General features: G+C 34.5%; 2 protein-coding genes, 1 long non-coding RNA gene and 1 pseudogene across 3 annotated transcripts; 2 read left to right on the forward strand and 2 right to left on the reverse strand.

Annotated features, from left to right (window-relative positions):
• Window positions 1-416: 416 nt before the first annotated feature.
• Window positions 417-1439, reverse strand: LOC142534457 (uncharacterized). The gene is made up of 2 exons (XR_012817066.1): window positions 1065-1439; window positions 417-799 (listed from the first exon to the last, which is right to left on the reverse strand). It is a non-coding gene; the product is annotated as an uncharacterized LOC142534457 (long non-coding RNA).
• A 348-nt stretch (window positions 1440-1787) lies between these two features.
• Window positions 1788-3442, forward strand: LOC142534454 (pathogenesis-related thaumatin-like protein 3.5; annotated as a pseudogene).
• Window positions 3443-6074: 2632 nt separating this feature from the next.
• On the forward strand, window positions 6075-9023 carry LOC142534452 (chloroplastic import inner membrane translocase subunit HP30-2-like). Its single transcript, XM_075641325.1, has 6 exons — window positions 6075-6476; window positions 7169-7284; window positions 8218-8344; window positions 8476-8624; window positions 8698-8760; window positions 8848-9023. Exons 1-6 carry the CDS (start codon window positions 6162-6164, stop codon window positions 8885-8887), a joined length of 810 nt encoding a protein of 269 aa, XP_075497440.1. The 5' UTR covers window positions 6075-6161; the 3' UTR covers window positions 8888-9023.
• A 3103-nt stretch (window positions 9024-12126) lies between these two features.
• On the reverse strand, window positions 12127-12774 carry LOC142534451 (protein RESPONSE TO LOW SULFUR 2-like). Its single transcript, XM_075641324.1, has one exon. It carries the CDS (start codon window positions 12620-12622, stop codon window positions 12326-12328), a length of 297 nt encoding a protein of 98 aa, XP_075497439.1. The 5' UTR covers window positions 12623-12774; the 3' UTR covers window positions 12127-12325.
• Window positions 12775-16568: the final 3794 nt, after the last annotated feature.

Below are 16568 nucleotides of genomic sequence, written 5' to 3' on the forward strand. Positions count from 1 at the left end.
TGATTTCTATCAGTCTTCTTAGCATTTCTATTTGATCCTGCACCGCTAACTGTGATTATAATTGCTCATCTTTCTTTATCTTACTTGTGCCGCGTTGTAAGTATTGTGTTTGTGGATCATTTCTTTTGTTTCTTCCTTTCCCAGTTCATTTATTTCCTTAATAATATTCAGATGCATATTCTTATATATGTTTTATCTGGTGTTTGTTTCTATATTGTTTTGCATTTTAGCTTTACGAAGAACTTATTATTTCGAATTCACTGTGGATCATTGATATTTTCTACACAGGTTGATTTCATTTCAGTTTAGGAGGAAGGGATTTTATTTTTATTTTTCACGGGAAGGACATCTGATTTACCTTTTTTTGGTTTTCCCTTGTATTGCAGGTCAAGGAGGAACCAAATAATCTATTTCTGTTTTAGTTTTATTTATTTCTTTAATTATTTATAATTTTTCTCCAGTTGCTCTACACTTGTATTCTTAAATTTATGTTGTTTTTGCAGGAGCTAAAACATGTACCACACAGGAGAGTTTCATATATAATTTCCGTCTTGATGAAATATGAGTAATGTGTTTCATATCTTGAAAAGGTTCTAATTCATTTCCCTTTCTTCTGTCGTGCAGGAGAAACAATATTTCTCTTCCATGAATTGCGGTTCAGGAGCATGTGGGGTTTTACCGGTCAATCTATTACTCCAATCAAGAGCTGGCTTTTTAGCTTGTGGTTCATACATTCCAGCACGATGGCAAGTACTCCCATTATATGATGATGTTCATATGTCCGAGCTATGCCATTCACCTGTGACAAACATTCCAACATGGCAAGTACATGTGCTCCCCAATATATGATGAAGATGTTCATCTGTCCGAGCCATGCCACTCATGACTCATCACCTGTCACAAACATTCCAACATGGCAAGTACGTGTGCTCCCCATTGTATGATGCTGTTCATCTGGCCAAGCTATGTCATTCACCTGTCATAAACATTCCAACAACATGGCAAGTACATGTGCTCTCCCATTATATGATGAAGATGTTCATTTGACAGAGCTATGACATCACCTGTCACAAAACTGTGAAAGGAATTTGAGCTCCAGAGTCATATGCTTCTGTTTGCCTTGAAGCCATCCTTTAGCTTAGCAATGTGACTGATTTGGTTGCTATCCTGTTACCACCTCTTTCTTTGTGAACTCCTATCGGGCCTACGGACACTGGATTTTTTATGGCTCTGGAAATTAAATGGGGATGATGCTTCGATCACGTCTCAGGAAGCAAATGCGATAACAACTTTGTAGCTCTAGAATGGTCTAGGATTACATGTGATGACTGATACTGCTTACCTTGATTACATTTTTAAACTTCGTAAATTTAAAAATTGTATCTTTATCCGAATCCATTGGACATTTCTCAAGTTGGCTTAATTTTAGTACGTTGTGTTCTGCACCGGTCTTCTGCACTCGTTGTTAGTTTAGTAGGCTGACGTTATTTGTTACATTTTAATATGGGGTATCCCGTAGTGTGTCATATATTATTGTTCAACAAATTTACTAATTTCATACTGGGGAAGTGGAGTTGCTGGGAGCCAACCTCTCTGCCCTATTGAAAACGAGTACTTCTAAATGATGGGTTCAATTTTCTACCTACGTAGAAGTTGTTTTGTGTCTTTAAATGCGTGGAGCAATAATTCATGTAGTTGTAGAAACCGTTGGCACCTACATATTTTATGTTCGTAAATTTGCGGTACTGGCGATTTTCTGTATACAGAGAGTGGTTTTTCGATATAGCGAGGATTTTTGTCCCACTGCATTAATGGGGACAAAACTGTTCCGAGTTTGTTGAATGTCTACAAAAGTTCATCTGTATTTATGATGTAACAGGGAATCTTAGGGTAGCCTTTTCAACGGGTATTCCCTATGCATTTTAACCAAGATGGTCCAAGTATATTCCTATCTCCATTCTTATTTCTTATTTCAGAGGTAGCTTCCCACACAGTCCATTCAAGACAAAAGAAAAGAAATGCTAAACCCAAATTCTGAATATTGCGGCTGATTAAGTCTGCAAAGCAACGTAATGATTTATGATTTTGCTTGTCGAAGTTCCTCCGTTGAATTCTTGATCATGGTACGATACAAATATGTAGCCGGCCTGTTTTCCACTACTCATGGCATCTTGCGAGCTTCTCACTTCTTTCATCATCTTTTCCTTCTTCATTGACTCTTTCTCTTGCATCTTTACACTTGTTAACAATTGCCCTTTCACGATTTGGCCAGGGACTCTAGCCGGTTCAGGTACCCCACAGCTTCCAGCCACAGGGTTCAGTTGGATTCAGGCCAGGGTATCGCCATTCCAAGCGTTCCGGGATGGTCTGGTCGGATCTGGGCTAGGACTGGCTGCATATTTGATGAAACAGGTACTGGGTCCTGCGAGACTGGAGACTGTGGAGGAAGACTGGAATGTGATGGCCTTGGAGCCACACCACCGGCTTCATTATTTGAGATAACCCTCGGAGTCGGAGAAGACAGAGATTTCTACGATGTTAGCATCGTTGATGGATACAACCTGCCATTAGTTGCTGCACCAAGAGGGTTTCAAATCGGATGCAACGCCACAGGCTGTCTAGCAGATATAAATATGGGTAATTATGAATTTAGCTATCTGATTTGCCTGAAAGGAACTTTTGGTTTATTGGTTGAAGTATGAAAACCATTAGTGGCCCACTTCCCAGATGTTAAACTTTGTGCAACAAATGTTTTCTATCATTTATCTTGGTTAAAAACTCTACAATGGAATGAACTGATCATCAGGTTGTCCTAAAGAACTTCAAGTGATTGGCAGTAATGAAGATGGAGGGATTGTGGCTTGTAGGAGCGCATGTGACGCGTTCAGGCTAGACGAGTATTGTTGCAGTGGAGAGTATGCAAATCCGTCAACATGCAGGCCATCTTTCTATTCGGGGATATTCAAGAGAGCCTGTCCTAGAGCTTATAGCTATGCTTTCGATGATGGAACCAGCACCTTCACATGCAAAGCTTTGGAATATGCCATCATATTCTGCCCTAATAATGGGTAATGGATACTTACGTTAAATCGACCCCCTTGGTTTTTTTATTCTTGTGGGTTCAAAATTTTAGTGGATGCTATATATATATATATATATCTTGGAGAATACAGAACCTAGCATTTGCTAAAGAATGTATTGTCTTTTTGATGCAGGATGAGGAGGATCGATGGCGAATCGACGGCTCCACGAATTGGAGAAGGAGATCATGGCAAGATTTCAAGAATGGCTTCATCTTCAACCAAGCTATTACCCTTCCAAATCTTAACAATATCTGTTCTTGTCTCTGCTTTTTATATGTAATAGCATGTCATACCTCTGTACTGAAACAGTAAAAAAATTACATGAAAAATATATGTACTTTCACATGTAATTTGTTAAAAAATATCATAAAATCAATGAGAGACAGTTGAATATCCAGATCGAAAAAAGAAGAAGAAAAATTATGTTTTAAACCCAAACAAGAAAGGTTTGGATTTCTCAATCCGTGAATTTAAGAAATAACTAACCATATGTTCCTTTTACAAATATTAATAGGAACCTCTGAGTTAAGTACTAAAGGATGTGAGGCAGAAAGGTTCAATGGTCATATAAGCAATATAATGAAATCCAGCAGATGGAGCTGATCGTCCCAATCCGGTTGCATTTTTAATTATCCATAGCTGGGCTAGCTTACCACATTTATTTTAAAAATTAATATTTTTATTAATTATTAAACAATCAATTTTTTCCTTTTATCCCCTGGTTCCCACCCCATGTAACGTTGATGGTAATTTAATATACAAATTATTGAGATATGTTTTTTACACATTTTTTACAAAAAAAAAAATTATATATTATTTGACAGGATCGTTGTAGCAGATTGCTAGTGCTTCTTATTTGGGTTAGCAAGTGAAGAAACGATTTTTTTTTTTTTTTTTCAATATCGATTAGTTGAACGACTTGGAAATATTCCAAGTGTGGTAGATGCTGAAACAGGTGAATAGTTTCAAGTCTCGTGCCCAGGCATGCACTCGCACGATTGTACAATAATTTTTATAACAACTACTTTGTGTTCGTCCTTATTTTACAAAAATTATTTACTCAATTTCCTATAAAAAAATCAATTGTATCTCATTATAAACTTATTTTAAATCTTGAACTCTACAATGTGGGACAAAAATATTACAATTACTCTCCTTCATAAGGCGATGGTCTGTCGCGGTCTGACCCTCGATCCACCAACACTGAGAATTTAAAGATGACTTCTACAAGTTCAAGAGGTGGATTTCGAACCACCAGTGCTGAGAATTTTTTAAAATGGCTCCTAAAAGTTAAAAAGATGACTTCAGTGGGGAGAACTTTGCCCCACATGTTCAATATGTGGCTATCACAATGTAACATTTTATCATGTATGATAATTATTTTTCGATGTTTCTGCTGGTGATTAATCGTCTATGATACCATTTTGTCAATCATTGGTTCCAGTTCTACACTTCTGCAACTATACAATCAACATCTATAACAACTATTTTGTATTTGTGCTCGCTTTACTAAAATGTTAATACAAGTTATTATACAAGTCAATTATATCTCATTATAAACTCATTTTAAATCTTTAATTTTTCTCAAGTGGAACAAAGATATCATAAATTACACGAACATGTGTGAACTCACAATTATACAAAAAAAATTGGTGATTGATGAATGATATAGCAAATAAGACAACTATGGAACTGGGAGCATACATGATAAGTAATTAAATTGTGTTCAAAGCATATATTAAAAATTAGAGTATGTCTCTTATGAGACAGTCTTACAAATCTATAATCGTGAATCGAGTCGATCTAGTCCATATTTGTAATAAAAATAATAGTTTTGACGTAAAAATTAATATTTTTTCATGAGTCAAATCGGGCCGTAGATCCATATTATAAAATTGATCCGTGAGATTATCTCATAAGATATTTTGTGATAAAACTTAAAATAAAGTGAACAAATAATTTGTTTAAGGGAATTCGAATACTTAAATTATTCTGCCTCTCCCCAATGAATTTTTTTTTTGTTTATTATATGATTCGTTCTAATTTTGTTTTTTCTTATGTTTATTCATTAAATGTTTTAGGATTGATTAGTGAAATGGCTTTTCTCAAGGTAACAATGTACATAATTGCCAAAAATGTACCTGAAAGCCTTCTGATTAATATTATTTTCAGTTGTTATTGTTTGCTCGTAATTAGGAGACTAATTATTGAATAAATGCTATTTATCCATATTTTTTGGCATTAACAGAATTACAGATTTATGATGTTTGTATTTGAATGGTTTGATTTATTTGGATTCTTTTTGAATGTAAATTTCTTATGTTGACTTGTTTTGGACAGACTCTATCATTTTGTATTTTTATATTATAAAATTGTTCACTTTTGTATAAATAATTTGGATATATTTTTCAAATAAATGTTTTTGGATCAAGCATCAATCACTTCATCAAAAATTATAATTGACTTATGGTGTTAATACATAATGAAATACTTTGCTCCAATTTCAAATATATTTACTCCTTAATTTTCATTATCAAGCAACTAAATTTTCACATAATTAAAATTGTTATAAAACATATGTTTATACTAGTAAAAGATACACACGTATTGCATATGTTATTATTATTATTAGTATTATTTAATTTTATCAAATAATATTAAATAATTAACACGAAATTATTTTCAATTTAGAAGAGTTGTTCGATCTAAAAGGAATATTTTGTTTTAAATTTTTTCTATGTAAAATATAGGATAACTTGAGGAAGTTTTTAATATATTAAGAAGATAATTATAAAATTAAATATTTTAATATCTTCTAAAATAATTATTTTAAAAATCTCAAATTTAATAATATAATATAAATACAAGAAAATAAAACACTCATAGAATTTCATTACACAAAAATAATTTACTCGAATTTTTTAAACAATACGACAATCAAAATTTGATTGTTTTTCTTTCTCAGATAATAATTGCTCTCAAACCACGTGTTACGGTCATAAATTTGAAAACCCTAATTGTGGGTTTTTTTCGTGTTATCCGATTGCCGTCCAGTCTCTTCTCATTGATTCGTAGAATATGGGCGAAAGTAAGCAAGGAGTTATGGTGTTGGGAATTCCGACCAGAGCCGGCGGTTTCACGGGGCAAGCGGAGCAGAATCCAATAGCTTTGGCGCAGGCCAAATTTAGGGAGGTGGAGACGAGATTCAAAGATTGGCTAGCGAAGCAGTCGTTGGCGGTGGAAGCCGCAGTCGTAACCACCACAAGCGGTGTCCAAGGAGCCGCCATCGGTGGTTTCATGGGAACGCTCACTGGTGATGTTTCCTCCTTGGTTGCGCCGCCGAACGCTGCCGGCCTCAATCCAGAAGCTATGGCGTCTCTCAAACAAGCTCAGGTTCCTTTACCGTTTTTTTTAAAAAAAAAATTCAATCCTCTCCTCTCCCAATCGCTTTACTTTGCTTTTTTATGCGTATATACTCTTTTATTGGTTTGTCTGCTTCAAATTATTTTTTTGTGGGTGTATCTTGGGTTATTAAATTTTCTTCAAGACTAACTTTTTCCGCACCTTTTGCGACTCATTCTTGATTTTCTACGAACCTTCTGCATCCATGTATGGCATGGCGAACATATCCTTTCTACAGTGCTGAGATTTCTTGCTATTCTTGATTACTTAGGGTCGATGCGGTTGCTTTATATATCTAATCCTTCCTGTCTTCAACTAATTTTTTAAAATGGATTTTATTCAGTGTTTGATAAAGCTTTCCAAATTTTGTGGATTTCTGATGTAGGACTCGAGCTTTTAAACTAAATATTTACTCCAAAGATTTTGAGTTGATAGGTTTGGATACTGCATTTTGGTGAAGGTCATAATGAGGAAACCTTTTATTCGTTATAAAGAAGAATTTCATGATGGAAATTTAAGGTCATAATTTTGATTTGATAGGTTTGGATACTGCATTTTGTTTTATGGCATTTGGTTTACTTTTATCAAAATTTAACTGATCGTGGAGTTCTTTTGCTTAACATGCTCGTGTGCATGATAGATTTTGTGACACGTGTAAGGTTACATGTCATGTTTGTGTTCAGGCTTTTGCAGGAGGTCCTTTGGTACAAGCACGCAATTTTGCTGTCATGACAGGCACCAATGCTGGCATTTCTTGCGTCTTGAAAAGATTGAGAGGCAAGGAGGATGTTCAATCTAGGTCTGGCTATGTTTGAATAAAGACATATTTCTTTATGTCTATACATGTGATGTATTATGGTAACTGGCATTTGATGTGCCTCAAGCCCCTGTTTGTTTGTGATTGTGCCTGATCACGGATATTAGAAAGCGCCTCACACATTTTTTTCTTGAAAGTCAGTCAAGCATTTTTTTCCTGTTTTTGGGAATGAGTATCAAAATTGGTTACTTAACTGTCCCGTATTTCCAGAACATTACCTTTTTATGTAGTTTCAGCTAATTATAAGTTGTTTTTAGAAAATAAAAAGGTTGTGTTAAATAACTAATGAATTTGAGTAGAGTTCATTGAAGCTGTATTCTTTTTCATTGGTTCCCGACAGTGAGGGGTCAAAGTATCATGGTAGCTTATGTAGTGGATTTCTTATTCGATTACAGTATGCTAACCAATCAATAACAACTGCTCTTGCATCACAATGGAGAACAATTCAAAATGTGATCTATTTTATTTTTTTCTTGTCACATCTCAATCATGAGATATTTAGCTTATACTCTAAATCTCCCGTTTACCTGCAATATGGTTTTAGATGGTTTGTCCTTTTGGATGTAAATGAAATTATCTCCAGTCAAACATACTGTATTGAGGTGAATCATTGAAGAACTTGTGAAGATAGAGGGCACATAATCAAACTATCATATTAAGGCCCGAGCTTGCCTACGAGATTAAAAGTGTAGGCTCAAGCACAAACTCTGAGGATTCTGACTTTTGAGCCTCAGGTTTTGGACCTCAACCCTGGATTCAAGTAGGATGTTTTATGGGATTCCGTACTAGAACCGATTTTTGTTACTCATTGATCATTCCTTATTCGGCAGGTTCCATGACATACACATGCTTGGATGGATGTTTGAATTTTCATAATTTTTTCTGTGTATTTAGCTTGTTGGTTGGTGATTGCAGTATGGTTGCAGCTTTTGGTTCTGGTGCCATGTTTACATTAATAAGCGGTATGGGTGGGCCGAATCTGGCAGCAAATGCTGTTACCTCTGGCCTTTTCTTTGCACTTGTGCAAGGTGGAATTTACCAGGTGATCCAATTTGCTACTGAATAACATCCAGCTTTTTTCAGATATTCATAATATCGATATCTCTGTTATTGCTCATAGGCAATAAATAGTCAATGTCCCTATCCTGAGAATTTTTGTATCGATTAATGCAGCTGGGACAGAAGTTTTCGCAATCACCAACTGAAGATGTGAACTACGTGAAAACAAGAACCATTCTGAGTAATCTTGGCCTGCAGAACTACGAGAAGAATTTCAAGAAAGGGTTATTAACAGACAACACTTTACCATTACTAACTGATAGGTAAGTCGTTCATTGTAAGATTTGATATGTCCAACTTAAACTCAGCGCTCAATATTCATCGTTACAATTTCAGTGCTCTCAGAGATGTGAAAATACCACCGGGACCAAGATTGCTTATTCTCGACCACATAGAGAGGTATCATCCATTCTTAATCTGCAGAACTCTGTTGCAATATCATAAAGAAAACTCGTCTTCAAATCAAGATTCTCCTTTTCTTCACAGGGACCCAGAGTTGAAAGAAAGTCGAAAGGCCAATCGCTAAGTACCCTTTGCTCTAAAAGAGTTGATTCTTCTTCCAGATGAAAAAAGCATCAACAATTTTGTTATATCGTAATGTCCTGTGGTTGTGTTATGCTACACGTATTCAACATCTGTTCGATAATATTTGATTCCCATTATCTATAGATGTCTATGTTATCTGTTTGATACTTATAAAGTATAGCTGGTTGGTTAGAATGTTAAACAAGTACATGTTTGCAAAATTGAACAGAATATGAAACAGGTACACGTTTGCAAAATTGAGCAGATTTTTCATGTTAAAAAGAAAAGGAAAAAAAATAATCAGACTTATGTATACAAAAAAAGGAAAATAAAAGTTGGATCTTAATTTAAGATATGGTCAATTATTGGAGGAGTTCTTTAGCGTAAGAAGGCTGTCTCATCAACTCCAAAATCCGAGTCTTGTATTCCTTTGCTTGTTCAACAAGGGCACAGCCTCCGCCTTGAGCTGGTGGCACAACCTCCTCCGCCACCGTCACTCGCTTCAACACGTTGATCAACTCCTTCCCTAAACTCTTTTTCAGTTACATTTCCAACTCATTCCTCAACCGCAGTCCGCAGCCGTGTGCTGGTGACCTGCCTTCGCCTGTGCTGGGGAAGCAATCACAACACTCGAAGCCATAGAATCTAAGTTTTTTTCAATATGATCAGAAATTACTTATAATATTTGTAATAAAAAAATTTAAAAACAAAAAATTATATTTTTTCAACTGAAAAATATTGGTTAAGTTTTTAAAATTATATCTAAATTTGACCCACCTTCAATAATTTAAACACAAAATAATATTTGAGTTGATTCGATTTAGTTAATTCTTATAGAAAATTTAATCTTATATTATTACTGAAGACAATACAAATATAAACATTTATAAAGAGCCGAATAACTCTTGATAGCTATTCATTAATATTTACACAGAAAAATCCTACAAGATATTTTTTTTTCTACGAAAATTATTATACCACTTTTAATTTTAAAAATCCAGTTTGTGCAAATCAAAAATAATTTTCCCAAATTGACATTGATTAACTTGATTTTACAAAAAAATGATTAAGGAAAACATAGTTGTTCATATAGTTTTAAACTAAGCAAACCAACTATAATTTTTTTAAAATAAAATAGGACTAAGCAAACCAACTATAATTTTTTTAAAATAAAATAGGAGGTATGTATAAAAGGATGCTTCTTAATTATATTAAATAAAAATATATTTAAATTTTAAAACATACCTTCATCTATATTGATATTCACGGAAAATTTAAGGTCTAATTCCAGCAAGTGTCACTAGTCCAGACGCAGGTTTTGAAATTATCCTGAGCCTGAAATCACGAAAAAGACCGTTAAGAGGAGGGGGCCAGGAGGGGGTCCTGGCGTAGCCCCTCCGACGCTCAAGTCAGTGACTGAGGATATATAGAGGAGCAGCTAAGGGTGCTGCTGAAAACAATATAGTGAATAGGCCTAACTGAACAATCAAACCTGGTATTTATAGGAGGATAATTGGGCTCTTGATGGTCTTGTCTTCCATTTGAACTAGGGATGAGCCAAAAGTAGTGAGCTCATCCATGTCTTCTATTTGGGCTAGGCCCATCCATGGGGTATCATGTATATTGAATAGTATATAAAAACAATCTTATATATATAATTTAGTTTTCTGAACTTTATAAAAATGATTTATTTAGGAGTTCTAAAGATTATTAATTAATTTACTTTATAAAAAGATTTATTTAACGATTGATGCTTGATGACATGTGTTGTTCTTCTTTATTAAACAAAGTATTATTCCTTTTCTTTTTCTAAAACACGTCATTTATGGCCTCCTCCAAATTTTCAATTGCGAGGGAGGGCATTTTTGTATTTGCATACGATTAGGTCTCTCGTGAAAATGTATCACAAATTTATATCTATGAAACGAGTCGATCTCGGTCGATACTTGCAGTAAAAAGTAATATTTTAATATAAAAAACAATTTTTTTATAATTGAACTGTATAATAAAATTGATATGCAAAACAGCATCATGTAAATTTTTGTTTTTACGTATTGTCAACCCAACCCAACACGTTAGTAGGAAGAAATTATATTTAGTTCCATTTATTTTTTAAAATTGTGTTTGGAGTTATATGTGGGGCATCATTTTCTAACAAGTGGTTGGACTAATTTAAAAATGAGAAGATATTAAAACAAGTCACACAATGAATTGGTTTAAAATGATTTTTTTTTTTTAAAAATATTTTCAAATAGTCTTGCAGAATAATTTTGTTAGACATATCTGTAGTCCGACTTGATTTATAAAAAATAATACATTTATGTCAAAAATATTATTTTTAATCACATATATATATCGAATTAACCCGTCTCATGAATATAAATTTATAATAACGTCTCAAACAAGACATCCTCTTGAATTTGATCTTCGTAAAGTTATTGTACGGAAGACATATTTTAACTAATTATTGGACCCAAATTCAATCCAGGCTAATTTACTCTTTTTTTTTTAATCTTCAATAATTCTCAATTTTAGATGCCTTTTTTTATGGAAAGGAAAAAAAGTCTATTGTTTGGGTCCTGCAAATAAAAGTATTTCATAGGGAACAAATAGGAAGAAAAAAAATGATAAAATATGACTCATTCATAGTCATTTGATTAATATTGACGAGGTATTAATAGTAAAAGTAGCATCGCTAAGAGTTGTATTTTTGATTAAATGAAAATTTAATAAGGAGTTAATGTGTCGCATATTATTTCTTCCGTAAGATTTGAGCAAAAAATCTATTGTCCAATCAATTGGAATCTCTAAACCGCATCACGTCTCTTTGAATGCTGCACCTGCACCTGCACCTGCACCTGCACCACAAGGAGATCGCTCATAGCATGTATCTCTCGTTTTCACAAATAAATCTTTATTATAAACCTAATAATTTGTTCTTACAAGAAAATCAGCTTCGTTCGTTATCCAAAAGTGTCTTTAAACGACAAATAATCGGTCTCAATCTACCACTTTGAACCCCTTCTTTTTTCTTTTCTTTTTTGTCCTGACTTTTGTAATTATAATACGTCTTTTCTCCACATGCAATTAATTTTTAGTTCCATCTTTTGCTAAATTTAAGCCGTCTCTATCCTTGCCAGCCACGCATATCATAAACTCGACGTAACGTTGTTCACATAATATCATGTCTACAAAGTCAAATTCACCTTCCATTCCCACGTAAAAAAATTGAAATGTCTATAATAATAAAACCACCCCAAATTTAATAATTGCTTAATAAAAATAGCTATAATTACAAACTTTCAAAATTTTAATTAGATTGCAAAATTACGAAATGTTCCGATTCAAACATGAAAAATAGAAACTAATACAAAATCAAAGAAGAAAAAGATTTGATAACCCTAATCGAGCGAGGGAGATGGTGAATTATTGGAGTTGTTTAATTAGCGTAAGAAAGCTTTCTCATCAACTCCAAGATCTGAGTCCTGTATTCCCTGGCTTGTTCCACGGCCTCCGCCTCAAGCTCGCCGAGTTGGCGGCACAGCCTCTCCTCCGCCTCCTCCGCCACCGTCACCCGCTTCCACACCCTCATCAACTCCTCCCTCATTATCTCTTCCCTCTCCGAGCTCCTCTTCAGCTCCATCTCCAACTCCTCATTCCTCCGCCGCAGTTCCACCTCCGCCGCCGTGTTCTGTTTCGTCTGCGCGGTGGAGGCAATCGCAATGCTGGGAGCCATAGGTAGAATCGAAGTCAACTGTTTTGTTTATGAAACAATGTATCTGGATACGTTCACCTGATACATAGGAGGGGATTTTATAGGCCAAAAGATGGAGTGTCCAGGTTCAATGTATCTCTAGATTGTTCTGTAAAATAAGACGATTCTGTCGCCAGAGGGCGTTTTCGTATTTGCACAAACATAGCGTCAGCCAACACGTTAGTAGGAGTATTTGGTACAATTTCGTTTTTTTTCTTTTTTTAGATATTTTGGAAAATAATACAATTTCTTGGGTTAACCAATTGCCGATATTGAACTTAGAGTTGGCGTAATCGGGGGTGAATTCGATGCTAGCCGGGTAACGTCTCATGTGTTGATCAACAATAATAAAGTCCATGTGACCATCATTTTACATGTACACCGTGGATTTACTCTCCACATAATATCCAAAAAATATATGTCTTATTATATGATCTTTCGTATCTTTATTCATGAAAGTAGTCAATCATACTCATATTTACGATAAAAAGTAATTTTTTGGAATAAAAAATAATATTTTTTATACGTGATAGAAATAAAATATGTCTCACAAAATTAACATGTAAAACCGTCTCACATGAATTTTTGTGATATTCAAATCACTTGCTCAAATTTATTATTATCTTCTCAAGTGTTGGGACCAATATCTAACAAGTAATTTATAATCCTCCCAGAATGGGCTAGCACGGTGAGCGGGTTGATCGACATCCTGCCAGTAAGTTGGGTGAGGCAAGTTGGCTTGCTATGGTTATAGTAGATGTCCATCAAGTCAATTTGTGACTTTGAATTAATCAACTCTTATATAATAAACAATCTTAATTTTATTAGTATTTTACGTTTTAACAAATTATAATATTTACTTTATCTGTATACTCATTTAAGTTGTATAGATAAAAACCTTGATTATACTATAATACAATGAGGTCTTACATATCACGTCGATCATGAAACTCATTTTAGTTACAATATATTCTAAAATTGTTCCGAGTCGATTTAACATACTAAAATAAGGATAAATGTTGCTCGAGCTCGAGACTAACATATGTGATATGAACACCACATTTCAATTGTACGAGCATCAAGATGTCCAATCATGCAGATGAATGATCATATGATGAGTCCTTGAACAACTTTCACTTGAACTTTCCAAGTGTTTATCATGAGTGGATTAGTCAATAATTATGGTTGTACACTATTAGTCTTTCAACCCGAGACAAAATAAAGATTCTACGTACTAGTCATGTGTGGGGCCCTTAGCTCCTAATCATTATTACAATGCAATCTGATTAGGGTTAATTAATTACAGCGGAAAACGAGTTTAAATTTTCTTTACGATGAGCCCAAAACATCTTATTTGAATACTAAAATAGTATTTCATCTAACCTCATAACATATGCCCACACATAATCAAATCCAACCACATACAAAAAACTCATATCATCGGGACATGCCCCGATATATAGATACATACACATACATACATATATATATATATATGTATATATATATATATACTGGAAAAATAGAAAACCTCATCGCATACTGTGACTTCCTACAGAAGTACTCTCTCCGGCCTCCTGATATCCTGGAGTACCTACCATTGTCCACACATAAAGACAACAACAGCCACCCTTGGGGGTGAGCAAAGCTTCGTGTGGAACAACCATCATATATACCACAAGTATCTAAACAATGATACATGATATGCAATGCATGTATGTCGTGGAGGTATCAGGTCAAATGCCCATCCACTTAGCACATGTCAAAATCAATCGAATCGCTATCAAATCAATGCTCGAGCTAGCACACCGACCTCAATCAGGGATACTCGTATGATAGCGTCGACAAAGCGCCATCAAATCCCAAATCTCAATCAATCATCGAGGCCACAAATGACTATGCTTTAAGGGTCATATAATACCAAACATAGCATTGTGTTCACAAACCCCAGAATCAAATCAAATCATATCAGGGTATCCAAGGATCATAGCTCAACGTGCATGTCATGTATCGATGTATGCATCAAACGATGTGTGTTAACAAAATATTTATTTTATACATCGATATTCCAATCACAATATCATGTATGCCACATCAAGTCATCACATAAGGCATATAGACACATATTCTCAATCAAATCAATCAAACATATATCATATAATACAGATACCTGTCGTATGTTACCTGGTCGCAACATACCTCAATTCTTCGTTTCCAATTGATGTAGCTTGAAGATATCAGTATAATAATCTATCTACATCAATAACAAATTTATTTCAATCAATAACATCAGTCAAATTCAACAATATGAGTTTCAAATATCTTTTGAAATTTCAAAAATTCATATCAAATCAAAATCATAACATAATTCAATTCCGACTTCGAATACGAGTTTCTTGTCGGTTATTCTATCGCATATATTGAAATCAACTTCAAATACATGCTATTCCAGAACTTTAATATTTAGAGCTGCTGAAACTAGAAGAAATTTACCTCAAAAGGAAGCTCTCGACACGAAGATTCCGAATATATAATTTGTTTCGCGTTTAGATAACGTTTCGAAGTCGATTCGGACGAAAAAAATTGAAATCTCTCGTATTCCCTCGAAGTTGCTGAAAGAAAAGTGAAGAAAGAAAGAAGAAAAAACTTATTCTTATCTCCACCGCATTCGCGCTCGGGCGGTAGAATTCTCGCGCCCGAGCGCGAGACATTATGTCCCCGAGTGTCACTTGCACCGCGCTCGGGCGGTCAAAAACTACCGCTCGGGCGCGGAACGTTCTGTCCGAGCACTAGTTTGTTCTACACTGGCGCTCGAGCGGTCATTTTCTACCGCTCGGGCGCCAGAGGTTCTGTCCAAACTGTGAGAGCCCAGCCCACGTTATAACACCCAAGCCCAGCCCATTTGTTTTATTAATTAATTAAATAATATAAAATAATGTACAGAAGGTAAAAGAAAGAATCAGAAGCGCTTTTCTCTCTCCCGTAACTTCTGTCCGTAAAAGTCAAACGATTTCTTCTGCCTTTGACTGCCCGTAATTCCACCAACTTTCAACGATTTTCGAAAGTAAGCATATTTTCGGAATCCTCTCGACGAGAGCTATCCATTGATACCAAAATTTCGCAGAAAACTTGCGACTCCCGGAAACCCGTCGGAGACCGCCGCCTGTTTTCGCCGGAAAAGTTGGAAGAAAGCTTGTGTTAAGTTGTTTGAAGCTTAAATTCGAAACTTTGAGCAATTGTTAAAATTTTAGAGGTATAATTCAGATTTTAGGGTTTCGAATTTTGGGCAATTTAATTCAATTGAGTTCCAATAATTAATATATATTGGATTATTGATTGTAGGTGCTATATCGGAGTCGATTGGAGGTATTAAGCTAATTTTCGAAATTTATTTAGATAATATTTCGAATTTAGCTTATTAGTTTGAGAATTTATGATTTGTGAAATGTTAAATCGTTATTGGGATGTGTTTAAAGCATTAGAAATAAAAATGAACATTTTGGAAATTCCTAGTAAATATCGAAAAATTTCAGATTCGATATGATCAAATTTTCAAAATTTCAAGTTGTATATTATTGAGGAAATTAGGTTTATTAAGTTAAATAAATCATTATATTTGACTTTGCGATGAGTTTTAGAAATATTAAAGCCTAAATTATGGATTTTAGAAATTTAGGCTAAATTAGTGAATATTGGAAAAACAAATGGAACTTGATATGGAATGTATTATTTGCCACAGGATCGGATTCTGCGAGAAATATTTAAGAGATTTTGTGGTAAATTAAGGATTCAGTTGAGGTACGTATGAACTGTTTTATTATGACGTCTATAGTGATGTGGAATGACGTTAAGTACTTTGTAATGAGTTGTGGCATGCATTATGTGCTTCTGTGAATACGTGATTGCATTCATGTATTTATTTGAGTTG

This window comes from Primulina tabacum, unplaced genomic scaffold, assembly GCF_025594145.1.
Source record: "Primulina tabacum isolate GXHZ01 unplaced genomic scaffold, ASM2559414v2 Contig526, whole genome shotgun sequence".
Lineage (NCBI taxonomy): Eukaryota > Viridiplantae > Streptophyta > Magnoliopsida > Lamiales > Gesneriaceae > Primulina > Primulina tabacum.

Bases quoted from the DNA above. Each gene is read 5' to 3' on its own strand.
- LOC142534452 (XM_075641325.1), top strand. From the start codon at position 6,162: ATGGGCGAAAGTAAGCAAGGAGTTATGGTGTTGGGAATTCCGACCAGA. The intron at 6,477-7,168 runs GTTCCTTTACCG...GTTTGTGTTCAG, and splicing joins CGTCTCTCAAACAAGCTCAG to GCTTTTGCAGGAGGTCCTTT. The intron at 8,625-8,697 runs GTAAGTCGTTCA...TTACAATTTCAG, and splicing joins TTACCATTACTAACTGATAG to TGCTCTCAGAGATGTGAAAA.
- LOC142534451 (XM_075641324.1), bottom strand. From the start codon at position 12,622: ATGGCTCCCAGCATTGCGATTGCCTCCACCGCGCAGACGAAACAGAAC.